General features: G+C 59.2%; 1 protein-coding gene across 1 annotated transcript; it reads right to left on the bottom strand.

Moving 5' to 3' along the window:
* Positions 1-1,840: 1,840 nt before the first annotated feature.
* NAPA (NSF attachment protein alpha) lies at positions 1,841-27,759 on the bottom strand. Its single transcript, NM_001244384.1, is given in 11 exon segments — positions 1,841-2,606; positions 3,848-3,898; positions 4,597-4,665; positions 5,718-5,822; positions 6,532-6,616; positions 6,703-6,758; positions 6,993-7,070; positions 8,316-8,362; positions 13,457-13,573; positions 16,281-16,360; positions 27,572-27,759. Coding segments are annotated over 11 exon segments (888 nt in total). The 5' UTR covers positions 27,670-27,759; the 3' UTR covers positions 1,841-2,504.

Genomic DNA, 27,759 nt, shown 5'->3' on the forward strand with positions numbered 1-27,759 from the left:
GGGACATTGCTGCATTAGAGATATGCGTGTTCTCAGAGGCAGACTGGATCTGGAGAGCGGTATAAAGGAGTTTGTGTCAACTTCAGACCTGGCTATGCTGTTTAACGCTGGGGTCCCAGGGTTTGGACCAGGACACGGCACACAGTAGGTGCTTGGTAAATACTTGCTCGGTAAATAGGTGTGGGGTCTGGTTCTGCCACTTCTGAAGAATGTTTTCTTCAGGCTGCTTCTACCTCCCTGGGTAACTGCTAAACCACATTCCCTTAACGTTCGTTGAATGAGTGAATACACAAATCAAGCTATGGGTTGGAAAGGAAAGAACTGCCCCGTTCGGGGGGCTTCCAACTCTAGCTGTACATCTGGATCACCCATGGAACGTTTAGGGGGGTTAAAAACCTCTTTAAAACCAAAAGGGTAGGGAACCTCAACGAAACCACAATCTATCACCGTGCCACCCAAGCTTGAACATTTTGTTTTTTATTATTTTTTCTAGCTTTTAAGGGCCACACCTATGTCACATGGGAAGTTCCAGGCTAGGGGTCGAACTGGAGCTGTAGCCGCCAGCCTACACCACAACCACAGCAACTTCAGATCGGCGCTGCATCTGCGACCTACACCACAGCTCACGGCAATGCCCGGATCCTTAACCCACTGCGCGAGGACCAGGGATCAAACTCTTGTCCTCATGGATGATAGTTGGGTTCCTACCGATGAGCCACGACGGGAACTCCCCCTGAGCATTTTAAATATGATTTTAAAGCACAGCCAAGGTTGGGAATCACTATTTAGGTTCTCATACTACTTATCTTTCAGCCTCTGCCACGGCAGATGTTGGTCATCAATCTAAAGTCTTAGGAATCTTCTTTCCTTTTTCTTTTTTTGCCATCCCCATGGCATGTGGAAGGTTCCAGGCCAGAGATCCAATCCAAGCCGCAGGGGCAACCTGCGCCACAACTGCAGCAATGTGGGGTCCTTAACCCACTGTGGAAACTCCAGTCTTAGGAAACTCTTAGCAGCTCTAGGCAGTCATCATCAATGGGCTGGCTGGAGCTGGGGAGAGGCTCAAGGGGCCAGAGGAACAGGAAGGTGTCACAAAGGGGCCACAGTGAACCTGGGCCTTTCCTGAACCTCTTCCAGGCTCAAGGCTAAAACAGTTCTCCCAGGAGCCTGTGCTGATTTCCCAGGCAGCCCCTCCTCTGCGTTACGACTGCTCTGGGCTCCCTTCGTGATGTTACCCCACACGCTGTGACACCGAGCCTGCCTCCAGACACTGCCCCCCACCCCAAGTGGGGAGGGCCTGGCTCAGAGCCGGTGGCAATGCAGACCCAGCAAACTGTCCACCTGCCAGGGCAGGAGGGGGTGGCTGGCTCCTGCCCTCCTTTCCTGAGCAAAGACTCCTGTCGTCTTCTCCCCCACTTCCCGTAGCCACTCAGCCCTTGTACCCTGCCTGCTGAAGCCATGTCCTCCCCATACTTTGAGAGACAGAACGGTGCCACTTGGGCTTTCTCGACCTGGCTGCTAGGGAAGCATGCGCATGGCCTGAGGCTGGAGACTTGGCAGACCTCCCCACCCCTTCTGCTCACCGTTGTGGCAGCCATCCTCCCGCCAGTCCTGAGGGGTGGCCCTGCCACTTGCCGTCCCAGCTGAGGGAACCAAGCCCCGCAGAGCTGAGAGAGCAAGATCCCAAGCCTGTGGCTCCTCCCCCCGCCAGGCTCTGACCCAGCCCAGCCAGTGGGTCAAGCCCGCCCAGGGCCCAAGGGGGAGGGGTGGCCCACAGGGACAGGAGAATGGGACCTGGGCCCTGGGTGAGGCGGACAGCAGAGGTGAGGAGACTCATGCATAGGTGCTGTATTTTATTTCCTTCCTCGGGCAGCTGCAGCTTCCCACCAACAACACCTCGAAGCACAGGGAGGGTGGGTGGGGGGCACAGGACAACCCTTGATCCTCAGAGCGCCAGGGCCTGGGGCTGTCCCCAGAGATCAGGCTGTGGGAGGCAGGAGGTGCCGGGCACTGGTGGGGAGGGGCCCTCTCCAGGGGCAAGAGCAAATCGTAGCGGCTACATGGGCTCAGAGCTCGGCTGGGGGACAAAAGTGGGGAGACAGGTGCCGACCTCTCAACTCAGCTGGTTGGGAGATGGGGGGCCGGATGCTGACCCTGACCCCCGACACCACCCCCAGCAGATAGGTCTGGGTCAAAAATTCGGCGCTTCGGGGCAGAGAAGGGCACCTCTGGGGGCTTAAATAAGAGGGCGGGGGGCGAGGGATGCAGTGAGAACAGAGGGTGACAGTCTGGCCAGCGGGCCCAGCCTCAGCAGCCCCCAAAGCAGTGCTGAGCCCAAGCTGCGGCCTGAGGGACCGACTCCTCGGTGGGGAGGATCGGGGGTCTCACAGCCAAGGTCTCGGGCCCCACCTCTCTCTGGGCTCACGCCGTGATCCTCACTGGAGGGCCCGGCTGGGGGAGAGCAGATGGGGCAGGAGGATGGGCGCCAGGGGGCTGGGTGGGGCCTAGCGCAGGTCCTCCTCGTCGCCCTGGATGGTCTTCTTGATGCGCAGCAGCATGGTGGTGAGCCACTGGTCCAGCCGGGAGATGGAGTCGTACTCCTTGACCTGCGGCCCATGGGGTCACGGTGTCAGGCCGACCCTGTGCCTGGTTTGGCTCCTGCCCTGTCCCCCATCCGAGCCCACAGTCCCTCATCCCGGGATCCTCTGGGTGTGTCCCTGTCAGTCTCAGGCCCCGAGGAAGAGCAAAGGGGGGTGCGGGCTCCCGAAACGAGCCAGGGCAGCTCTCTTCTGTGACTTTACTGGTCTGGGCATCGGGCTGCCCTTGGCGGTGGGGGGGGAGGAGAGTGGATTTTTATAGCTTAAAAAAAGAAAAGGGTCCAAGACTTCCTGTTGTTGCTCAGCAGCAATGAATCCAGCTAGTATCCCTAAGGATGCAGGCTGGATCCCTGGCCTCACTCTGTGGCTTAAGGATCCGGCATTGCCGTGAGCTGTGGTGAGGTCGCAGACGTGGCTTGGATCTGGCGTGGCTGTGGCTGTGGCTGTGGCCGGCGGCTGTAGCTCTGATTCGACCCGTGGTCTGGGAACCTCCATGTGGCTCAGGTGCGGTCCTAAAGAGACAAAATAAAAGGGTCCAGCTTTCTGGTCTGATGGATGGAAACTGAGGCCTGGAGCTGTGAGTCAGGCTATTCCGAGTGCTGAGGGGAGGGCCAGGGAGAGCCCCCGACTGTGCCTCCTCCTCTCTCCTCCCCCGTCACCCTGGCTGAGCTTCCCAGTGTCTGGGGCAGGATGGACCAGAGGCGGTCAGTCTCTGTCATCACTGGGGGCCCACGGTTCCTAAGGGAGAGACCAGCCTGACAGATGCCTGATGAGGTCCCGAGCTGGACACAGCTGCGGTCCAGCGGAAGAACTGAGTGAGGACAGGGAGGGCCCGCCCAGCGCCGCCTCTCCTGCAGCCCTGGCCCCTCTTCCCTCTGGCTTCCGGGGAGGGATGGGGGCGGCGGGGGGACGAGACTCATCCCCCTCCCCTGCTGCACCTTCTGGGTCACCCAAAGGGCCTGATGAGAGACGCCTGCAACTGCACACCCATGGGCTCTGAGTGCTGCAAAGACCTCGGGCTTCAGGGGCAGAGAGACGTGGGTTCGAATCCCAGCCCTGGTCCCCGGCGGCCTCAGCACCACCACCTCTAAGATGGGAGATGACTGTCTGCACCTCCCCAGGCTCCTTGTGAGGATACTGGGGCCACTGGAGAAAGGAATTTCCAGCCAGGGACCAGGGCCGGAGATGAGAAAGGGTAAAATTCACGGGACCGTGTCTGACAAAGACAGCCACCCCCGCCGGCCACATACCGCCTCAGTGTAGCTGTCCACATTCTGCTCCTCGTGGGCTTCTAGCAATTTCTGCAAAGAAATGGCCAGCAGGGGTCAGGGACCCAGGCTGGCCTGAGCCGGACCTAGTGAGACACACACACTAACTGGGCAGGGGCAAATAGGGGGCCTCCCGTGCTGAGAGGCAGGAAGGGGCTGTGTTCTGTCCCTGCCCTCCGCATCGGAAGTCGCTTGCCAAGTCACTGACATGGCACCTTGCATGCCTGAGTGCCTGTGTTCGGGTGAGATCCTGCAGCCCCCAGCTCTACCCTGAGCTCTGTCGCTGCTTGAATTTTACTTGTCTTGAAAATGGAGACCCAAATGGCAGAAGAAAAAAAGGGAGTTCTTGTTGTGACACAGTGGAAACAAATCCAACCAGGATCCATGAGGATGCGGGTTTGATCCCTGGCCTCGCTCAGTGGGTTAAGGATCCCGCGTTGCCGTGAGCTGAGGTGTAGGTCGCAGACATGGCCTGGATCTGGCGTGGCTATGGTGTAGGCCGGTGGCTACAGCTCTGATTCGACCTCTAGCCTGGGAACCTCCCTATGCCATAGGCGTGGCCCTTAAAAACAAAAAACAACAACGACAAAAAAAAAAAACCCTTGAGAAGTACTGTACAAAAATTGGTACTTGTGCTCACTGGAGCCCAAGTCTGCAGATCCCCCGTGACACACCCTGCTCCAGGGCCGCACTCACACATGCCCACACCCACTGAGCCCCCCTGCACTCACTTTCATGAGCTTGTACTCCCGGGAGTCAGAGAACGCGGGGAAGAGCTCCTCGTACTTCTGGACGGCGAGCTGAGCATCGTCGAGGGTGGAGGGGAGGACGGAGAGGCCAGAAAATATAAAGAACAGCATCGGTGCAGCTGGCCTGGCTGCCGGGGGATCTGGGGCTGCTCTGGCCCCGTGGCAGCTCTCTGTGTCCCCACCACAGCCTCCAGCGACACCTGGCTCTGTGCCTGGAGCAAGCCTGGCCACAGAGACAGCTGCAGGGGGTGGGGGCAGGGCTCCCCAGGCCGGGGCTTGGTGCTCCTTCCTGCGTCCGGCCCACCCAGGAAAGGGGCAATTACGCCACCGCCTCAAAGGAACAGATGCTACAGGCCAGGCCTGACGCCGGTCACATGTCACATTTAACCCTCCTGAGGGCCTGGGTTGGGGCAAAGGATGGTGAGGCCTTTTCAAAAGTGACAAACAGATCTAGAGAGGGCAGTGACCCACTCAGGGCACAGAGTAAGTGTGAGGGATCCGAACCGGTCTGCGAGCAGGGGGGCTCAGACACGCTGTGTGTCTGAGGACAGGGCAGCCTGGGACCCCAGGAAAGCCTGGAGTCCTGCAGAACCCGGCTCCTCTCCCTGGCCATTCCCCAATCCCCCGCCCGGCACGGAGCCCCCTCGTGCCGGGCAGCCTGGAGAACAGGAGGGGGTGGCATGCACGCCATGGTTCAAATCGCCACACTGGGAGTCAGAAAGATCTGGAATCCTGGAGGTGCAGTTTACTAGCCATGTGGCTTTGAACAAGGGACGGTGGTCTCAGCCTCAGGTCTTCAGGTGTAAACGGGGCGGCCAGGGTGCCAACCTCGTTAGGTCAGTGAGGACTCAAAAAGTGCTCCCACCAAAGAAAAAGCCTGGCACCGGGTGAGCTGAGAGTTGGAAACAGGGCCAGGCAGGTGACATTAGTGACAGAAACACACCAGTGAGAACAAGAACTTCCTACCTGAAGGCCATCTGCCAGGGGCCAGATGTGAGTGAGGGGCCTGGCCCTCCTAAGGGGTTGAGAAGTGACGGCCTGGTGACAGACCTGGCACCGCGGGGGCGGTCCCCTGGGGGGAGCTCTAGCGGGCCTGAGCTCACCTTGGCGTTGAGCATGTCGATGCAGAAGTGGCAGAGGGCCGCCTTGAAGAAGTAATCCTTGGCGCTGTACTTGAGGAGTGGGCTGTCCATGGCATTGGTTCCCACCTGTGGGCACGAGAACGTGGCAGCCAGAGGGCTGGAGTCCCTGCCAGGCACTTGGGGGCCAGCTGGGAACAGGGTCTGTGCCCCAGTGAAACCCTGTTCATCCAGGGCCAAAAGGGCAGGGAGGCGGGAGCCCAGCCTGCGGAAGTCAGCAACCGCTCTGCGGGACTGAGGACCAGGGGGGGCCCCGGGCCGAGGCCAGGTGTCGGTGGGCTTCCTGAGATGGTGGAGGGGAGGTGGTCCCACCGTCAGGCCCGACAGGAGGCTGGCACACCAGTGGGCACAGGGGTGGCAGGCTGCGGGAACAGGAGAGGGGGCACCTGTCCCACTCTCCTCCCAGGCCAGCCGCCTGCCTTCCTCCGGCCAGGCTGAACCCCGCCCAGGCCCCACCGCAGAGGAGCAGAGGGGACCCGGGGACCCAGGAGACACGCTCCCCTGCTGGGCCCCTCCCAGGGCCCCCAGCTGCCTTTGGCCGGCCCAGGCCTGGCAATTCTTTCCCTCCTCTCCCTGACTCTGGTTCTCCAGGGTCGGCCTCACCCTGGGGCCGCCTGGGGGATGCCTGTGAGGAAGGGCCTGTCCGGGGGCGGTGGGGGGTGGTCACAGGTGGAGAGTTTCTGTGGCTGCGTAGGAGGTGAGAGCTGGGGGTGATGGAGGGAACGGCGTGGAATGGGGGGATGGGGGGCGCCGCAGGGGGAGCAGGGCGGAGCCCCACCTGCTCGTAGATGTCAATGGCCTTCTGGTACTGCTCCAGCTGCGCCGCGTAGCCGGCCACCTTCAGCAGACACTTGTTGGCCGAGCTGCAAGGGGCAGAGGGGGAGGAGGGAGGTTGGGGGTGGCCAGGCCGGTGAGGGGCTGGGGAGGGCAGGTGGGGCACCCGGGGTACCTGTTGGACTCCTCGCCTTTGTAGTAGTCTGCAGACTGCTCGTAGTGGGCGATGGCCTGGGGAGACACGGGGACGGGGGTGGGCAGGGAGGGCCCAACACAGCCTCTGCCACCCACAAGCCCAGGATGGCCCCAAGCCCTTTACCCAAGCTCGGCCCGGCCCACGCTCCTGTCCTGCTGCTCTGACACCAGAGGACTCCCCGGAGGGGACAGAGAGACAGGCCTCCGGGTCCCAGAGGACAGGCCGCTGCAGTCCTCCCCGCCATGGGCTGGGCCGCAGCCGCCACCAACCTTCTCGATGTCCACCAGCTCCGTCTCGTAGATCTCGGCAATGGAGATGTGGTGCTTAGCGGCGATTGTGAACCGGCCCTGGTGAGACCCGGGGAGGGGCCGGCAATGGGGGTGGGGAGGCCGTCCTGAGGGCCCCGCCCCCCCTTCCTGGTCCCCAGCCACACCCGCGAGGGGACATGAGCAGAGAAGGGTCCCCAGGGGCAGACGGGGCACAGGGCTTGAAGGGGAGGCGCTCGCCTGAGAGGCCTGGGTCTGAGCACTGCCCCGACTGGGTGGCCTGGGTGTGTCACTCCACATCCAGCCTTTGCAGGGCCACAGGCCTGGCCTAAAGACACATCCGACAGATGGTCCAGGGAGGCAGAGGGACCAGCTCAGAGTCACCTAATAATGCGCTGGAGAAACCCAAGGGACAGCCTCCATCTCCCATGTGGCCAGGCAGTCCTCCTCACAGGCCGCCCCCGCCGGCCCCAGCTTCCCCGGTAGACGCCCAGGGCTCTCCCCATGGAGGCCTCCAGTTCCCAGGGGCGCTGAGCCCCTCCCACCCGCCTCCACCCAGTGGGGGTCCAGGTGCCTGGCCCACCACTCTGCACACGGCCTGGGACATGGCCACCTCCCTGCCGGGGGCGGCAAAAAAGGAGCCAGGACCGGTGCTGGGTCTCTGCGACTCTTGCTGGTAGACACACGTCCCCGAGTCACGTCTCTCGCCTGGGACCCTGTTTCCTGATTGTCAAACGGGGGAATGCCAGAGCCCACCTCCCAGGGCTGCTGTGGGGGAAGAGGGCGCCGCTCGGCTGAGAGGACTGCCCAGAGCAAAGGGCAGCCGCTGTCACTGCTGGAACCACGATCTACAGCCTCCAGCGGGACCCCTGCTCCCGCTGGGGAGGGACTGGCCTGACGGGCAGTGGGCAGAGGCAGAAAGTGGAGCTGACAGGACCTGAGGCCCGGTTCTGGTCCAGCGTCCCAGCTCCCCAGCCTCTCTGGGCCTCCTGTGTCGGTGGGGATGCTCCTGGGGCAGGGCTGAGCTGACCCTGGGCCCTGCCGACACCTCCCTAGTCAAATGGCCGGGTGGGGATACGTGCTGGACACACGAGGCCCCAGGAGTGAAGACACGATGGCCCGGGGCGGGGGGAGCAGAGGCAGGACCTGGGGAGCGGCCACCAGCCCCTGGGATGTGCTGGGAGCTGCCACCAGAAGCTGAGTGAGCACCCAGCTGGCCCGGAGCAGCTCAGTTGACCAACACCCTCCCCCCCACCCCAACTCCCAGGGCTGGGGCGACACGGGAGGGTTTGGAGCTGGGGGACGGGAAAACACGGTGGCCCTTACCATGTCTGTGTAGATCTCGATGGCTCTCATCAAACAGTTAATGGCCTCTGCGGGGAGAGAGGGACCAGGGGAGAAGTGAGAAGGCGAAGCCCTTTGGGCAGCAGCCCGGGAGGGAGCGAGGGGTGGCCAGGGCACCATGCCCGCTCCTGGGCTGGGAGGGGACGGGAAGGGATCCCTGAGCCTCAGAAACCCGGTCAGACTGTGACTTCACAGACTGTGACGTGCTGGGCACCTGCTTTTGGAGGAGCACCGCTGAGATAGCCGCCCTCTCCCTCAGACCACCACGTTGCCACCACCTTCCCAGCAACCCCTGGGACAGGGCACAGCCAGCACCGGGCTGGGCTGATGGCCAGACACTGATGGGTGTTCTGAGCCAGTCCTGTCCAAGCCCTGCCCTCAAGGATGAGCTGCTGGCACGACGGCCATGCCTGACACCTGAGGGATGCCCAGGGTCCACCTGGGCTCTGCCAGGCATTCACGGTGGGGCCTTGAATCAGCCACACCCCCTGTACCCTCCTGGCCTCCATCTGGGGCAGAAGGCTGGATGCTGTGACACTGAGGTCCCTGCAGCTGGAAGTCCCCCCCCAACCCCAGCGTTTGGCAGAAACGCTGCGCCCCCTCAGCCTGGCACTGCCCTTGGCTCCTCAGGCCGCAGGTTTGCCAATGAAACAAACACTCCGGGACAGCACTCGAGGTGAAGAATCGGGGTACCTTTGTTGTACTACAGCTTGCAAGATTTTAAATTTGAAAATTTGGGAAAGGCCTTTTTTTTTTTTTTTTTTGACAAGTTATTTGGAGGAAAGAGAGGCATGAGTGGGAGGCATTTTCTAGCAGATAGAAATGAGCTCTCGGGTGGACTTTTTTTTTTTTTTTTTTCTAAACACCATTTTAATGCATCTCAGGAGGAAAGGGTGTTTGTTGGGCGAGGTGGGGCGGGGCAAGGACAGAGCCTGGGCAGACCACTCGGGGTGGGCTCTGGGCTGGGGCGGGGCTGAAAGTGCACCCTGCAGTCCCGGGCATTTGTAAGGCTCCCGGTCTGCTCCTGGGGTCTCCAAAGGCAGCAGGGCCCACTGGGTGGAGATACTGCAAAGCCCCAGTCCCAGCAGCTGCTCACGGGGCTAAGGGTCTCATCACCCAGGGAGACAGGAGCCGATGCTCTTAGGCCCAGATCTGCGGCGGCTCCTCCCGTAAATTTATAGGCAAAAGGGGGGTGTCTGTCAGCACAACTCTGGGGGCGGGAGAGTCTGCAGGCGGGGTCTAATTCTGAAAGGCCTCTGGGGGCCCCTAAAAGATTGAGAGTAGACACCACTGGATCAAGGTTCTGAGGCTGACAGTGGAAGCCTGAGGCAGTAGGAAAGAGGAAAAGGCCAAAAGGGGGCAGAGGAGGAGGAAAGGGAGAGAGCGCAACAAAAACTCGTGTTTTCTGTTTAACACCAGAAGCAGTGTCACTTCATCACACGTTTTGTGACAGGGTTTCTGGAGGGAACTGAGCAGCCGGCAAGCCAGTGATAAGGACCGTAAGGGGCTGCAGGCCTGCAGAGAACGGATCCCCTCCTGCTCCAGCCCCCACCCCAGGGGGTGGGTGCCACCAGCAGGGGCCCCTCCATGCGACTCATGGGCTCCCCCCTCCTGGAACAATGGGCAAACAGCCTGACACAGGCGGGCAGAGGCGGCAAAGGTTGCTCTGATGAGATGAGATTAGTGGCCCTGGAGGGGAAGAGGCAGGAGGCTCCCCTGGTGGGACAGGCTCCCTGCGGCAGAGCCTCGGCCGGGAGTGTTGTCAGCAAGATGGCCCTTGCTGGCAGCGGGGGAGGAAGGCTCCCCCCTGGCAGCAGCATGGATTCACAGGGTTAAGTCCCCGGGCTCCAGGACGGCTGTCCCTGACAGCGGCAGGCTGCCAGCTGCCACCCAGCAGACAAGCTGCTGACACACTGGCTACAACCAGCTTATCTCCGGTCACTGGGGCCCTGAGGGTGAATGGCCAGCAAACCCCAGCACACCTGTTCCCCAGCATCCACCCACAGAAACTAGGAGCCAGCAAGGGGCTCTGGGCAGGACCCAGCGTGGGAGGGAGTGCTGGGGTGGGGGCGGAGGCCCTGAGAAAGGAAGGCCCTGGCCTAGGGAGACAGGCGATTGTGCAACCAGGGCCACCTCTGCACCCCCCTCCAACACCATCCCCCGCCCCAGTTTCAGCTGCCGTCCCCTGCTCAGTAAGACAAATCGCAGAACCCCACAAAGAAGCAGACCGGGTTAAAGGAAGATGCCACGTGCCTGGTACAGAGCAGGCACCTAGTACCTGGCAGTGAAGCTGTGGGAGCACACGGAGGAGGGAAGGCAGGGGTCTGGCCATGGCCCCTCCCTGGGTGCGCAGCCAGGCATCCCAAGGCCTGGCTCTCTGGTGGGCAGGGTGAGGCGCCTCCTGGCCTGAGTCTATCGGAGCGGCCAGCAGTGTCTGGGGAACCAAGGACAGCTCCAGGCATCACCTCCTGCCCCCTTGGCCATCCCGGCCCACACTCAGGGCAGAGAGCAGAGTCATGACGGAGCCATGGCCTTTCCTTCCGTCCCGGCAGCCTTAGGTGCAGGCTTGGCCCCAGCTGCCTGGTGAGCGGTGGGCTTTCCGTGATTCCTGTACCAAGTGTGAGGGCCTCTGTGGCAGGTGAGGCAATTGGCAAGGGCCCAGGGAGCTGGCCACCTGCCTGGAGAAACTGGGCAGGGCCCCAAAGGGGCCCTCCAGCTCTGCTTCACAAGGCTTGCGGCCAAGACGTGGAGGCCAGGGGAGCCCAGGCCAGGCCCCCACCCACTGGGAGCCAGAGGCTGCCCTCTCTGGACATTTATCACACATCAGGTGCCATGCTGGGCACGTTGGTGCTTCATCCTACTGTGGTCTCTGCTTCACGACCAGGACACAGGACACCCAAGAGATCAGGTGACTGCCTGAGGTCACAGGGGGGCAGGCTCCTCTCAGACCGTGCTGAGTCCCGCCCTTGACCGGGCGGGGGGGCAATCGTGCTGCGGTGGTGCTGGGATCCCCCCGCCCCGATACCCCTCCCGGCTCAGCACTGAGAACCCGGGGCCATGGCCAAGGCACCGGCTCCTGCTCTGCCCCAGTTAGGCGCTCCTCTGCTCTAGGAGCACCTGTTCTCTGAAAGCCACCCCCAAGGCCAAATCCACCCCCTTCCGGCCTCAGCATCCAGGGCAGCAAACCAGGATCGCTGACCCCCAGAGAAACCAAGTGGGCCTCTGTGCCCAGGACAGGCACGACCCCACACCTAACTGCTGCTGCCTTCCCATGGGATGCTCAGCCACCCTCCAGGCTCCTGGAGGCCAGGTACAAGCCAGGCACAGGGCCACACCCCCGAGCCAGGCCCCTGAAGAGCCAACACACACCCTGCAGAGTCCCGCTGCCAGCTGAAAAGGCTCTGCTCAAAAGCTAGGAGAAGAAGCGACACTGTGGTGCCAGGTGGGGCCCATCTGCCGGAAGCGCTGGGGCTGGTTTACAGGGCAAGTGGTGCCATGTACATGCCAAGAAGCCTAGCCCTCAGCTCCTGCCCCAGAAACCGGTCCTCCCAGTCACTCTGGAAGAGCAGCTGAAGTCACAGGCGCGAGGGCTGCATCTCCAGGCCGACTGGCTCCCCTGGAGGCAGGGAGCCTCTGTGGTGGGTGCACAGACTTCCCTGGTGATTCAGCTGAAAACAAACCCAAGGTCACCCTGGGTCATCAACACATCACCATGTGGCCTGCCGTGGCCCAACACGCCCAGCTGGGCGTGCCCAACTTTGTGCAGAGTGACAACAGCCCATCCAGTCACAAGCTGCCCCCCGCCCTGGTTCTCGCCAGGCCTGAGCTCCCGTGGGCAACATCGGTGAGACGCCTGGCTGCAGAGGAGCCACCTGTCGCGTCTGGGGAGAGAGAACAGCTATGAGGTCCACAGAGACATCGATCCTGGACTGGGAAACCAATGTCCCACGGCCCTATCGGGGCCTTCGGCGGCAACTGCTGGGTTATGGTGGTGAACCGGTGCTTACAGACCCTTGGAGAGAGCCCTGTGCTCGGCCGCAAAGCGCCCTCTCCTGGGAAGGACAGGCCTTTGTTCCAAGAGCATGCATCTCTCTTCTTTCAAAAAGTTAATATCCATATACTTTCCATTCTCTCTCTCTTTTTGCTTTTTAGGGCCGCACCCATGGCATATGGAGGTTCCCAGGCTAGGGGTCTAATCGGAGCTACAGATGCCAGCCTACCCCACAGCCACAGCCACACGGGATCCAAGCCACGTCTGCAACCTACACCACAGCTCATGGCAATGCTGGCTCCTTAACCCACTGAGGGAGGCCAGGGATCGAACCCACATCCTCATGCATATGAGTCGGGTTCTTAACCCACTGAGCTACAAAAGGAACTCCTCCCATTCTCTTATAAGAGGACAGTGACAATAGGTGGAAATTAAAAGAAACAAAAAGTCTTGGCTCGTTAAAATGAAAAGTTGGCTGGCTGTGTCTGGCACCAAGATTTAAAAAAAAGGGAAAAATTCAGTTCCATCAAACCTGAGTCTGGTACCCACTGGGTTGTGCTTCCACTTCAGGATGAGCCCAGGGGGAAGAAACCTGCTTTCTCCCAATGAGTCAGCCCCAAACTGCGCTTCTGTCTAAAACGCTCTCATTTTAAGGACCTGTCCTCTGGCCAGGATTCAGGCTGGGTTCTCTCCCCTCCCCAGCGCCCCGGGGGGAGGAAGCCAGGTCAGGATAATTTCCGCTCCTTTTTCCGGCAGGCAGGGACTCCTACCTGGCCAGCCTCAGAACCCCTCCCGCTCCTGTGCAGGTTAATTCTGACAAGCGAACAGATTTCCTTCTCCCCTTGGCACGCGGTGGGGCTGGAATGTAACTCCCACTCCCAAATGCTCCCAGCTGGGGAGGGAGCATCAGCTGCACGCAGAGTAGGAGGGGGAGGCGAGGCCTGGAGCACGATGATGCAAATGGCAACCGGAAGGGAGCCAATCCTCAAGTTAAAGCACCGGTGCCTCCCTGCCAGCCGACAGCGTGTCCTGTCGGCGGCTTCGGGAGGAAACCGGAGCCTCTGGGAAACTGGAGGGCTTTCTCCAGAGGGCTCAGCGGGTGCTCGGGACGGCCAGTCCCAGGGGCCCTCACCTTGGGGATCAGCCTTCTTGAACGCATTGCCGGCGTCCACGAAGCAGGTGGCCGCGTCGTGCTTGCTCTGGAGCTGCAGGTGCAGCTGGGCCGCCTGGCAGAAGGCGTTTCCGGCAGCTGGAACAGAGGAACAGAAGAGTGATCCCACCCTTAGCGGGGCTCAAAGCTGCTCCGTGTCCTGGGAAGCGGTCGGCGCAGAAGGAGTTCCCGAGGGAGGAAGAGACTGGCCTGGGTGAACCGAGGTGGAGGCCCAGACCTCAGGTCTCCTGCCCCCAGGGGGGCCCCCTCCCAGCCCCTGGAGCCCCGAACCAGTCTTCCTTCCGGCAGAGTACAGGCTGGATGGTGGGATGGGGTAGGTGGGGGTACCGGGGAAGGGAGGGGCTGTCAGGATCCAGACACCCCACGCTCCCCGCTTCCCAGTCTAACGCCCCATCTCTGCCTGGTCCACACTGCGGGCCGTGTGGGAAGAAGGCGCTATGCTAACTGCAGGGCAGGAGGCGGAGGCCTCACGGGGGCCGCTCCCTCCACGGCCAGAAAGGGAGACCGAATGTGGAGGCTGAGAACCTGAGTAGGTGGGGACAGATGCCCACGGGGGAGGGAACATAGACCCACCGCAGCCCAGGCTGTCGTCCCCTGGCACAGGTCTAAGGCCACCCCTTCTGTTCCCTAACCTGACAATGGGACCCCTCCTCCTCCAGAGGCGGGGACGGGGCTAACTGGGAATGCCAACCACCGCCTCCAGCTCGGTTCCAAGGCGACTGCCCTTCACTCTCCTGCAGCCGAATCGGAATCACAGACTTCCTGGGCTGGAGGAGGAAGAGAGGGCCCGGTCCCCGTGCTGTACCTTTAGAGCAGGAGGCTAGACAAGCCACGCAGAAATCCTGCGTAGTGGAGGAAATCCTCCACTACGCAGGATTTCTTTCTTATTTTTAAGGCCTCCAACCTTGAGCGCGGAGTTGCCCGAAAAGGTAATATCACTGGGGAAAAGTGGAGGAAAAAGACTGGCCTGAGACTTTTGTTTGCATATTTGGGGGAGGGAGGGAAGTGACAAATTTCAGGAGAAAGGCAACATCTGATTGAAAAGTAAATATTCTTTCCCTAAAGCTATTTGATTAGCTTGGGAACATAAAAATATTCATAGAATCTGGCTCTGTGTATATACATAGTTTGTGAAAGTCCAGGAAAAACTCTTCTAACTTTCAGGAAACCAAAAACCCTTTTTTTTTTGGTGGCAGCACCTGCGGCATGCATAAGTTCGTAGGCCAGGGATCAAACCCGCGTCACAGGAGTGACAATGCTGGATCCTTAACCACTGGGCTACCGGGGGACTCCTCCTGAAAACATTCTTTGAAAATGAGCCTCCACAGCCCAAGTCCAAGTTTCAGCTCCTTTGTGGTCAGGAAGTTCCTCTTTGAGTTTCAAAACGACCTTTGCTGGATTCTCTTTGACCCAATCTTGCTGATGGTTAAAGCCACATCAAGAAATTGGCCCCCAAAGGAATCAAATGGTGGCTTTTCGAGTTTCCCCTCCGAGGTCCTCAGGTAGCTCCCAAACAGATCTTGAGCCCCTCGGACCTCAAGGATTCCCTCTCCACCCGCATCTCTGTGGTGGATGCCACCACATCCACCCAAGTTCCAGCCTCGCCAGAGTCTGGACCCTCCTGGCCAGGTGGGAAGAGCCACTCTGCCCACGAGCGCAGGCTGCGAGTCTCCGGGGGCAGGCGGCTGGGATGCCCTCTTCCGGGCACAGGCACCCCCAGGCTCATATGGTGTCGGTGTGAGTGTCCTGCCCCACCTGGAGTGAGAGCGCGCACAAGGCTGAGGCTGGGGACCTTGGAGGTGCCCCTGAGGTTTGCCGATCTGGTGACCGGCCTCTCAAAGGGCCTTCTCTCCCACTCCAGAGCAGGAGGGCCGGGGAGTGAGAAAGGGAGCTCCCGCTACCACTGTGTGGTGCTGACTGCCCTGCATGGTGGTGGCTGATCCTCCTGAAGCCACGCCACAGCCCCGCAGGGTCAGGGCTGTCACTGCCGTACTGAGGAGGGCACAGTTTCGGAGAGGCCAAGCAACCTCCCCGGGTCACATGGTCAGCAGGAGCAGGGACACAAAGCCAAGCCTTTCTGGCTCCAAAGGTCATGAAGCCACACGGGGCAGCTGAAGCAACCCAACTCCAGAGTCAGCGCTCTGGTTTCTGAATTCTGCCCCAGGCACTTACTAGTCGTGGCCCGTTGGGCAAGGGGCTGGGCCGAGCCTGTTTCTGAATCTGTAAAATGGGGCTGCAGTGAAGGTTCAATGAAACACTGCCTGCTTGGTGCTTAGGAAAATGGTAACCAATGGGGCTGCGATTAACCACGTAAATGTCCTCCGGTTCAGAATTCAGACTGACAGGAGAATGAGGGAACTGCTTCGGGGGAAACCTGAAATTCTGAATTTAAGGAGAAACCGCCCAAAGAACACATCAACCCCCATGGGTCTAATTCAATAATCTACTTATCCCTGGAGATCCCTGGTAGCCTAGTGGGTTAAGGAGCCAGCGCTGTCACCGCTGTGGTGTGGGTTTGATCATTTTTGCATGCTGTGGGCATAGCCGAGGGGAAGAAAAATCAATCTATCCTTATCTTCTAAGCTCTTCCCCCAAGGCCCTGCGACCCAAGCTGCAAAGTAACCAGTGGGCTCAAAAGGACCAGATGGCCAGCCAGTGGGTTTGTGATGCTGGTGGCGGCATTAGAGAGAGGGGGCTGCAGGCGGATCCCGCAGCCAGGCCCTCGGGACAGGAAGCTGGGGGGAAACAGCAGAAGCACAGAGGCGCTCTAGCAAGGAGCACGTACCACTCCAGTTCTTGGCCATCTTGAACATGTTCGCTGCTCTGGCGTAGATTTCACATGCTTCTTCTATTTTGGATGAGCCTCTGGGGAAAAAGAAAGGAAAAAAAGATAAGAAAGCTAGTCTGGTATCAAAGAGAAAGCAGGAGTTCCTGTTGTGGCTCAGCGGTAATGAACGTGACTAGCATCCATGAGGATGCAGGTTCAATCCCTGGCCTCACTCAGTGGGTTAAGGATCCGGCCTTCCTGTGGCTGTGATGTAGGCCGGCCGCTACAGCTCCGATTAGACCCCTAGCCTGGGAACTTCCACATGCCTCGGATGCGGCCCTAAAAAGACAAAAAAGAAAAAAAAAGAAAAAAACAAACCCAAATAGAAAGTAAACGTTCTGCCCAGCCGCAGTCCCACGATGTCCCTGTGAAGCCAGCTTCCAGTCCAGCTGCAGTTCAGGCCTCTGCTCGGGCTCAAGGGAGACTGAATGGGTGGCTCCAACCCCTTACCCAAGGGCTGGGCATGCCTGGGCTGGACCCTTATGGGGGCGGGGGGGAACAGCCTGCCTCTGACGGCCTCCTCCACTTCGGGCTCTGACTGCTCAGTGGTGACCACCAGTTCCTAGGCGCTCTGCAAATCTCTTTTTTTCCCAAGAAGCTGCAAAGCGTTCTGGGGAAAGAGTCCAGTTTTGAATGCCCCTTCCCTTCCTCGATGTATTAACCCTGTGCCATGCACACTCCAGTTGTTCGATGACCTCTCGGCCCTAAAAGCGCGTCACTTGCCAATTCAGGACGAGAAACACAGACATACCAAGAAATGCTGTTTTTATTTTTATTTTATTTACTTATTTATTTTTTTTAATAGTTCTTTCTTTTTTTTTTTTTGTCTTTTTGCCATTTTTCTTGGGCCGCTCCCACGGCATATGGAGGTTCCCAGGCTAGGGGTCGAACTGGAGCCATAGCCGCCGGCCTACACCAGAGCCACAGAAACGTGGGATCCGAGCCGTGTCTGTGACCTACACCACAGCTCACGGAAACACCGGATCGTTAACCCACTGAGCAAGGCCAGGGATCGAACCCACAACCTCATGGTTCCTAGTCGGATTCGTTAACCACTGAGCCACCACGGGAACTCCAAGAAATGCTGTTTTTAAGTGTGTACATAAAAAGTTCCCATTGGTGTTGAAACGGAAAAAGAGTGAGAACAGAAACATACGTGTGAACAGAGACTATTTCTGGAAAAACACACACACACAGCGTAGTTACAGTGTTCTTCTCGAAGGTGGGGTCTGGCACTGAGCCCCAGGGTGTGGCAGCCACACTCATCCCCCTCGTTAGGTACTGACTGAATTTTAAAGTCACCTGCACACTTTGCCTAGTCGAGGAAACAAACCATATCTATGCGCTGTCAATATGAGGATCTACCTCGGGTCCTATGGTCTAGCAATGAACTCTGTTTCTAGCAATTTATCCCAAGAAGAGAAGCAGCGCAGCTCTAAGGAGGTTTAGCGCAAGATTATTGAAAAGAGCAAACCCACCCTCAAAAAATCTTACTGTGCAAACAGTACTGGGCTGTGAGGTTCAGGAGAGGGGCATTTAAAAAAAAAAAAAAATCCAGAGCACCCTGTCTGGGGAGCTTTTCTCCAGCTTCCGACCTTCCTCCCCGCAGTACAGACAGGCCTTGTCCTGGACCTGGGCGCCAGGATGGCAAGCACCTCGCCCGTAGTCCCCACCATCCACGAGGCCTGTGGGCTCTGCTGGGGTTGGAACCCCCCACCCACGTAACTGGGAGAGTGAAATCCACACCCACAGGAATCCCACCACCAGGATTTCACATCCTCTCCTCGTGGCCGTCAAGCAGTGCTTGGTTTTGAAGACAGAGAAAAGGCGCGTATTTTCCAAAGAAAAGCCTCACACATGGCCGTCCCTGTCCCACCCCTCACCCATGCCAATGGCCCTGGCAACGCGCGGACACCGGCCGTGGCAGGCACATTCTGGGGAGCTGTGCTGGGAGCAGACCTTCCCTCTGCACTGCTGGTGTGGCAGCTCCCGCTCTCCCGAGCTCTGGAGCCACAGCAGGTGCTGAGAGAACAGTCCAGCTGGGGCCCAGGGCCGCCCTCTCCGGAGATTCCTGGAGTTGGGATTTTTAACAATGGCCCTGGATGATTCATAGGATCCGAAAAAGCTGACCTTGCCCCCCGCTTGGACAGCAGCCACCAGTGAGTGACCTGTCCCAGGCGGGCTGGGAGTGGAAGCCTGGCCTTCTGAATCTAAAAGGCACCAGGGAAGGTTCTCCTCCAGATGAAAAGTTCCAGGGCTGTGCTGACAGGCCACACCCACCCTCTGCTGTCCCCAGAAGTGGAGGTGAGCAACATGCCCCTCCATGCTTGCTCTCCTGGGTCCCACTGTCCCCCTGCCCTGCGCCCAGATGTCACCCCTGCTGGCACAACATGCCTCAGGCCTATGGGCCGTTTATTTTTTTGCTTTTTAGGGGCCGCACCTACGGCACATGGAGGCTCCCAGACTAGGGGTCCAATTGGAGCTGTAGCCACTGCCCTACACCAGAGCCACAGCAACGTGGGATCTGAGCCGCTTCTGCGACCCACACCACAGCTCATGGTGACGCGGGATCCTTAACCCATTGAGCGAGGCCAGGGATCGAACCTGCAACCACATGGATCCCAGTTGGGCTCGTTAAGCACTGACTCACAAAGGGAACTCCTGTGGCCCTGTTTGAAGGGGCTTCTTTAGAACCCACTTCCGGCCCAGGAGAGGGGAGGAACTTTGACATGCTTTGGGCAGAAGAGATTTCAGGAGGGTCCCTTGAGGCCAGTCTGCAAAGCTCCCCGGGGAACCTTCTCTGGAAGGTTCTTTTTAAAAAGGGCCAGATGCGGTTACAGACGCAATCACAGGTCTGCCCACCCCCTGGACCCCTGGCGCATCCATTCCTGGTCTGTGGGGGCAATTCCATCTTCTTCAGACCCAGGCATTCTCTGAAAAAGCTCAGGCCCCCAGATGGGCAGAAACGGCCCATCGCACGGAGAAACCTAAAGCCAGGGGGTTGGCAATGAGCAGAGTCCCCCTCGGCTGGCCCACTGCGGCTCAGGGGCCCAGAGGGGACTCAGAACACAAAGCCTGGAAGCTGCTGGGCTGAAATCCCAGGATCCCAGACTTAGCCGGGCCAACGCTGTGCTGGGTCGACGATTCTAACTGCGGGTGGAAAAGCTGGGGCCACTAACCTCAGCTCAGGCCTCCAGGCCTGCCAGCTCCGTCCCCTCAATGCTTGGGGCCTGGCCCCTCCTATGGCCAGACAATGACAGGACAATCTCTGGAGCTCCACCCTCTTGGTTTAGAGACCCAAGTGGAGTCGCCAAAAGGGAAAGTGACTTGCTTCTGGTCACTGGCAGATCCTGAAGCAGAAGCCATTCGTGTAGCCATTTATTCATCTAAGGAGCAAACAGCTGGGCACTGATTATGTGCCAGGAACTGCAAACAAGAGCAGTATACAAAGGAGAAGAAGGACCTGGCCCTCGGGAAACAGGATGTCACCAAGACCGGGTCAGAGGGACTGGGGGACGAGGGGCTTTGAGTGGACAGCTCAGGGAAAGCTGTTCTGACGGTGTGAGATTTGAGCTTAGTCCTCAAAGATGCTAAGAAGCCATGCATACAAAGAAGGAAGAACATTTCAGACTGTAGTCATGGCACGTGCAAAGGCCCTGAGACAGAAATAAACTGGGCCAGTCCAAGGAAGAGAAGGAGCCAGGCTGGCTAAGGTGCAGGGAGCAGTGGGCAGTGCGGCTGGTGAGGCAGGCAGGGGACCCCAGGAAGAGAGGCTCAGGCCCCATCCTAAGCGAAGGTCTCTGGCGAGGGGAGAATGAGCAGAAGGCAGAAGACCCCAGTTCCTCTGCTCCTCCAAGCTGTTTCCCCACGTAAAGCTGCGGGGTTTCCTGTAGGACTTCCCTCCTGATCGGGTCGGTTCATGTCACTCAACTAAGGGTGGCCGCCTCCTCCCTGGGACCCTGCACGAGGGCCAGAGAAGCTCGCTGGACCAGTGTCTTCTGAAGAGCCAAGAGGCAGAGCCTGTGACAGCTGACTGTTGCCCCCTTCTCCCCACCCTGCTGCCTCTGCTCCGCTCTTGCCATCCCACGGCTCGGAGGCGCGCCGGGAATAGAGGAAACTGGTTTGGGCCGGCCTGGTGCAGGGCTGTCTATAATTACCCATGTAGCTTCACTCTCTGCCCCCTCCTGAGGCGGAGGAAGCAGTCTCAGGTCTCCCAGGCACAGTCACCAACCCCCAGTGACTGCCATATGGAGCGGAGTGAGTGGTGCCAGGACTGCACAGACGGCCCGGTGGGACCAGGGCCAGGGGGTCTGCAGGGCAGAGTCTCAGCCTCCGTCCCTCCTGCCTCTGTCCCCTGGGCACTTCCTGGCTCCCGGAAACAGCCCCTGCCCCACCTGCGGTCCCCTGAGGACCTCAAAGGCAAGGCAAGTAGACGGAGGCCCATTTTAGGCCCTCGACACTTCCCACCTCCCGTCCCTCTGCGGGACACAGACACCTGCCCTTGGTCCCCTCCTCGGAGGGCCGGTCCACCCCACTGTCCGGCAGGGCCCTATGTGGGGAGGAATGGACCCCAGGGCCGGGCGGCCCTCACTGCCTCTCCCTCGCTGTGCCCCCTGGGTCTGGCTACGCAGTCACCCCCCAGGTATCATCCCGGCTTCACAGAGGCAGAAGCAGGGCTCAGAGGGGTTGAGGGGCTGGCAGGCCACTGCTGCCAGGAAGTGGTGGGGCCTGGAAACCTGCCTTGCCTCTGGCTCACTCAGGGACCCGGGAGGCGTCCTTCCCCACGTCTGAGAGTCTTCTGGAAAACGAGGAGGTGGACAAGGTCCCTGCCTGCTCTCGTCTCTCCAGTGCTGCTCAGTTCCCCTCATCTGACAGCAGACGGCTCTCTGACTGCCGGAGCTGTGCTGAGCAGCCGGGAGGGACGAGTTAGGACAGCCCCCGCCGAGCCCTGGCCCACCCGGCAGGCAGAAGGAACAGCAGAAAATGCAAAGCCCCCGCTCCCACGGAGCAGATGGCCCCCAGCCCTGCCCCTCTGCCGATGGCACCCGGATTCCCCAACATCTCCTTCCACATCACTGCGAGCGCTCAGCCCTCGTGGCCCCCCGGCTCGCTGAGGCCCCGGTGACGACGGAGGAATCCAGTGTGACACGCTAACTGCCCAGCTGGGCAAGGGGGGACAGAGGCTGGGGCTTGGGCGCCAAGAGATCGGGGCTCAAATCAGGCGCTCTGCTCGCTGGGCCGCCTTGGGCTAGTGAACCCTGAGCCCCGGTTTCTTCCTCTGTAAACTGGAAACAGGGAGCCCGATCTGGGGGTGTCTCTGTGAGGATGAGACGACGCAGGCGCAGCAACCGGCTCAGAGCAGAGCGCGCCCAGAGCAGGGGCTCTGCCGCGTGCTCTCATGTGAAGGAGGAGGTCTAAGGGCTGCCGGCCGCCTGGCGATGGGACTCCAGAGTCACTTGTGGTGGGGGGAAGAACTGGGGACTGTTGTCAGGCAGGCTGGATGCCAGTGGCAACACATGGCACCCCAGGCTGATCCCTCCTTTATAACTGGGGCTCAGACTCCACACCCCATACGCCTGCAGGTAAGTGCCCAGGAGAGCGCCTGCCACACAGCAGATGCTCAGCTAAGGAGACCATCACTCTCAGGCTGGCGGAGAGAACAGTTTCTAGAAATGTTCGCCTCCTTCTACCCCTCAGGGCGGGCTTTGTCTCCCCACCCCGAGATGGGCAAAGCGGCGCCCCTCCTCCAGCTTCCGCAGAGCCTGTGGTCTCCCCCAGCCCCCCAGGACTGTAAGCTCAAAGGCCTGGCAGGTGTTCCTGTGGTCCTTAAACTGATGCCCTCTGCACCCCAACAGAATTACTTCATCCCATCACCCCAGCCAAGGAACTGACAGAATGTTTCCTTTTTTTTTTTTTGGTCTTTTTAGGGAAGCACCAGAGGCACAGAGATTCCCAGGCTGGGGGTCAAATCGGAGCTGTAGCTGCTGGCCTACACCACAGCCACAGCAATGCAGGATCCGAGCTGCATCTGCGACCTACACCACAGCTCAGGGCGACACCGGATCCTTAACCTGCTGAACGAGGCCAGGGATTGAACCCACATCCTCATGGATGCTAGTCGGATTCGTTTCTGCTGCGCCGCGACAGGAACTCCATGTTTCCTGTTCTTCAGAGCTGTTTCTGAAAGACTCTTGCCTCTCAGAAGCCTCTCGGTAGCCCTCTCCCTGATAGGAGCATCGAAACCTGTGTGTGACTGGGCAGCAGAGTCCCACCCACCAAAAGAGGCAGAACCCTGGACTGCAGCGAAACGATGGCTGGGATCCTTGGGAATCTGTGTGCCCTTAGGAAAGACTTCACTTTAAGCAAGAGATGCCAGGTTTTAAGTTGTGAATCCTGGTAGCTGGCAGGGCTCTGTGAATCACCTCGGTGCCCAGCTAATTGGCAGTGGGGGGGTTCTGCATGCCCTGCAGGTGGAAGCTATCATTCCCACACCACGCTCAGCTAAGGGCCCAGGTGGCTCCTGTACAGGGGATGCCAACCCGGACCTTGGCCTCAATGCTTGCCTCAACAAAGCCAGCCTCAGAGTTCCTGTTGTGGTACAGGGGAAACGAATCCGACTAGGAACCATGGGGTAGCAGGTTCAGTCCCTGGCCTTGCTCAAAGGGGGTTGAGGATCTGGCATTGCCATGAGCTGTGGTGTAGGTCACAGATTCGGCTCAGATCTGGTGTTGCTGTGACTGTGGCTGTGGCGTAGGCCAGCGGCTACAGCTCCGATTAGACCCCTAGCCTGGAAACCGCCATATGCCATGGGTGCAGCCCTAGAAAAGACAAAAAACAAACAGACAAAAAAACAAAGCCAGCCTCCAGGGCTTGAGGGATGGTGTGCCTGCTGGTGCCCACAGGTGGGTCAAGCAGAAATTGTGTCAGCGTTTGATCTCTAGGCTGCTGAGCGTGCCCAGAACACAAACACTCTGTTATCTCTGTTTCTCCCACACCTGCAGCTCACCTTCCAATCCTAATACCTAACAATAATAATAACCACTTAATAAGCACTTACCAGGATCAGGCACTGTGCTCTTAGCATTTCACAAGCATAATCTCATTCTCCCCTTAGAACAACTCTACGAAGTAGGTATTGCTGCAGTTTTCATTTCACAGGTGAAGAAACTTTTTAAACACATTGGTATCCGGTGGAATGAACTTTTTACCTTGGATCGGTGGCGGGGGAGGGGGGGACGTTAGGACAAGAAAAGCCCCATCTGTCCAGTTCCTAAGGGGCGCGGCAAGGTGGTCCGATCCACCAGGAGGCTGGGAGCAGGACGGGAGGACAGTGCACTCCCCTTGCCCCCTCCTTTTCCCCAGTTTCACTGCGTCTGGGCAATTGCTTCCAGAGTAAAAGTCTGGGCTGCTCTCCTATCTTCTGAGCACTGTCTGGGGAATGGGATGGGGGAGGGCAGGAGGGAAGATACAGAAGCAGCTTTGATCTACTAACCAGCTGGTACCGCCTCGCCTCCCGCTCAGGCTGCCGGCGCGTCAAAGCCCCCAGTGTCTGGTGCCCAGAAACAACCAAGAAGCCCTAACCTCCAAGGCCACAGGGCTGCCCCCTCATCCCAGGTGGGAGCCACCCTACTTGGCCTTTTGGACATGAGCAGAGACCTCTCAATTTGGGGTGCTGTCACTGCTGAGGTTCCGGAAAGGGGGAGGAGAAGCATGAGAGACAAGCTGAGCCCTGACACTCCCGCGCCTGGTCCCTGGAAGCCTCAGAGGGCCTCAGAAAAGATGGGCTGTGAAACGCTGAACCCAGGCAAACCCAGCTCCCAGGGTGGAGGAGGTGTGAGGAGTGGTTCCCACCCCTGGGCGGGTCCCCGTGGGCTGGTCTCGCAGGCACACAAGCCATGGGCTGGCCCGGCTCGGTCTCCATGCGTCCCCGCCGCCTGCGCGCGCCTTGCTCCCTCTCCTCCTGGCACCCTGGCAGCTGCTCCTGGAGCTGGAAGGGTCTGAGATGAACACGCCTGCTCTTCTTTCTTTCGGACGTTTGGGGAAAACCACCACATGGGTGGGGAGGATGGGGGATCAGAGGGAGGAGACTCCCCAAGACACCTCGTTTGCCCACGTCCCCCCTAAACGGAGTGCCTAAAAACAGGCCTGAGCCTCAAGGAGAAGCTTCGTGTGGCAGCGAGAGGGCTCTGGGATCAGGTGGGCCTGGGTGGGAACGCCCGTCTCCCACTTACAGGAAGGCTGGGCATACATCAGCATCTCTAAGCCTGCATCCGTCCACCCCGCAGGGATGCTGTGAGGACGAAGGTAAAGTGCCTGGCCCAGGCCTGACTCAATAAACGCTATCAGCTGTCATCACTGTCACTGCCTTCACGCTCCCCCGTGTCAGCTGCTGCAGTCCTATCTAAAAGGTAAATGGGAACCTTCCAGGCCTGGTCCTGCTCTGGCTCCAATGTTTGTGTCTCTCCCAAACTCATGTGTTGAGATCCTCACCTCCAAGGTGATGGTATCTGGAGGTGATGAGGGTGGAGCCCTCACGACTGGGATGAGTGTCCTTATAAAAGGGCTCCCAGAGAGCTAGTTCACCCCTTCCCCAATGTGGGGACACAGGGAACTGACCGCTAAGGGGAAGCAGGCCCTCACCGGACACCAAATCTGTGAGCACCGTGAGCTTAAACTTCTCAGCCTCTAAAACCGTGAGATATACATTGCTGCTGTTTATAAGCCACCTATTCTATGGTATCTTGTGATAGCAGCCTGAATAGAAAAAACAGGCCCCCTTTAAAATCCTCAAGGCTGAAGGAGTTCTCATCATGGCTCAGCCTGATGGAACCTGACTAGGATCCATCAGAATGCGGGTTTGATTCCTGGCCTCACTCAGTGGGTTAAGGATCCGGCGTTGCTGTGGCTGTGGTGTAGGCTGGCAGCTGTAGCTCGGACTCTACCCCTAGCCTGGGTACTTCCATATGCCACGGTACAGCCCTAAAAAGCAAGAAAAAACCAATCAATCTCCATGCTCTTTAGCACCTCCTCAAATCCAAGCCCTTTCTCAAAAGGCCCTCTAGGACTGGACCTGGTTCTGGTTCTGTCTTACCACCCGCTTCTGTCCATTCCTACTTTATGTGCTAACCCCGAACCCCCTGTATCAGACCCTCATACGCCGAGCTTCACGTACCTGGGCCTTGCTCGAGCTCTCTCCTCTGCCTGAAGCAGTGCTCCCCCATCAGAGGGCACCCCTGGGACTCCTGTTCCTCCTCCCAGGTGGAGGCCTCTCCTCCCAGGAGCTGTCCCTGGATCCTGGTCCCCGTCATTTGGGGCAGAACCTCCCCCACGCTAGACTTTTGTTCACACAATCCTGCAGCCCAGAACACCCTCCCCGGCCCGGACTCCCTCAGCATGTCCCAGGGTTCCTTGGGGCCCGGCTCCCGCCTCTCCAGAGCCTTCCTTCAGCTCCTGCAGCTCGCTCTCAGGTCGAAAACCTCACACCAATGGCAGAATGGCACCCTGGAGAAGTCTACTTCACTACCGGTTTAGCGAGTGTTCGTCTTGCCTTCCTAACCAGCTGGCAAATGTCTCAGGCTCTGACTTAGCTGCTCCCTCCAAGCACGGCCCAGAGGTACACTAGTCCCCCGCCCAAAGGGACCAGACACCGAGAGCCACCCAGGAAGACCAGTACTGAAAACTGAGCTCTTGGCCTCAGCCCCCAAGACCGCACTTGAATTTCTCCCTTGCGAGGGAAGAAGAAACACCTGTACCCTCTCCCCGCCCTCAGCCTCTCAAATGAAACATTGCTCACCTCATGGGTACAACCCATCAGGCCCCAGTGCCTCTCCACCCCCAGCTCAATTCTAAGCCCTTTGCCTGCCCTCTTATTCAATACTAGCAGCAAACATCTGAGCTAAATTTCATCACTAAGAGCCTCTGTAATGGGGAAAGTAAAGAGCTTGCCCAAGGTCAGGAAACGGCAGAGCCCACTTCAACCCAGGGCTTTTGACACCCCTCAGTCACGAACATTTCTCAATGGGTAGCCATCAGAAAAGCTTTGATGGGCTGACATGAACTTTATGTGAAAGGCCTGCCACACTGTGGGTGTTGGGTCTGTGGCCCAGCCCCCTTCAGCCCTCTCCTGGGCATGCTGCTCATCCTGCTCGCACTGCCCGCCCAAACCTCACTCAAGGACCATTCAGCAGGCCTTCAGCCCCTTCTGGTTTTCTCATCTCTTCCCTTTTTTTTTTGGGGGGGGGCTAATCCTGTGGCATAAGGAGGTTCCCAGTTTAGGAGTCTAATCGGAGCTACAGCTGCCGGCCAGTCACAGCCACACGCCAGATCTGTGCCGCATCTGCAACCTACACCACAGTTCACGGCAACGCCGAATCGTTAACCCACTGAGCAAGGCCAGGGATCGAACCCAAAACCTCAGGGTTCCTAGTCGAATTCGTCTCCACTGCGCCACAATGGGAACTCCTCTCATCTCTTCCTTTTATCCTCCCCAGTCCTAAACCGAGCCAGCTCCACTGATTTCCCCCCACGCCCACTTGGTCTCCAGTCTCCCAGCTCAGGCCTCATCAGCCTTCGCTCCATCACCCCAGGGAGGCCTCCGCCCAGATCTCACCCGGGTGTCAGATCCCCTGATACTAGTTCCCGGCAACCAGGACCACACTCAGCCCAGACACCTCACACACCTCAGACCTGGGCTCCTCACTCCCAGGATCACCTAAGCCCTGACCCTGAGTTCACACAAATCCACCACCTCAGGACTTGGAAAGGTGAGGCCCTAGAGCGGGAGAGCTCCTCAGTCCCAGGCCTCAAGACGCCGGTCTGAGATCCTTCAAATAAGTCCTCCTAGAGCTTCAAAAAGCTGCTTGACCTGGCTGCCCTCCCAGGCTCCCTCAATCTCCGCAGGCCAGGTTCCCCGCAAGGCCTCAGACCATTTCTTCACCCCAGCTGCTGCTCTGGCCCGTCTTCAGCCTGGGTCCCCTTGCCGCCTCCAGATGGTGTCACCCTGGCCTGGGTGTCCTCAGCCCAGGGTAATGCCATCTTCTCAGTCTCTCCTCAAACCATGATGCCACTGCCACACCCGGGGCCCCCTAGCCCTCAGCCTCGTCCCCTCTGCTGACTTAGACCATGTCACGTAATCCAGTGACGCCCTCCATCCTCGAGGCTCAAGCCCTTCGTCTCTACCGCCGCCTCAGCCCATGACTCCTGCGTCCTCTCAGCGTAGGTCCCGGCCGACTGCCCGGCGCAGTTCTTACCCAAAGAGGCCCGAGAAAAAGGACTGCGAGTTCTTCACTTTGCGCTCCGCCTCGGCCAGCAGCGCCATCGCTTCCGCTTCCTTCCCGGAGTTGTCCATGGCGGCGGCAAAGGTACTCAGCAAACCGCCGAACCCCAACCCTCGGAGGACTCAGCCGCGGCAGAGCCGCGGTACACAGGTCGGGGGAGC

The sequence above is a fragment of the Sus scrofa genome, chromosome 6, assembly GCF_054392235.1.
Source record: "Sus scrofa isolate SSC_HxYL_T2T_F1_AM1 chromosome 6, Sscrofa_HxYL_maternal_Yorkshire_Landrace_v2.0, whole genome shotgun sequence".
NCBI lineage: Eukaryota > Metazoa > Chordata > Mammalia > Artiodactyla > Suidae > Sus > Sus scrofa.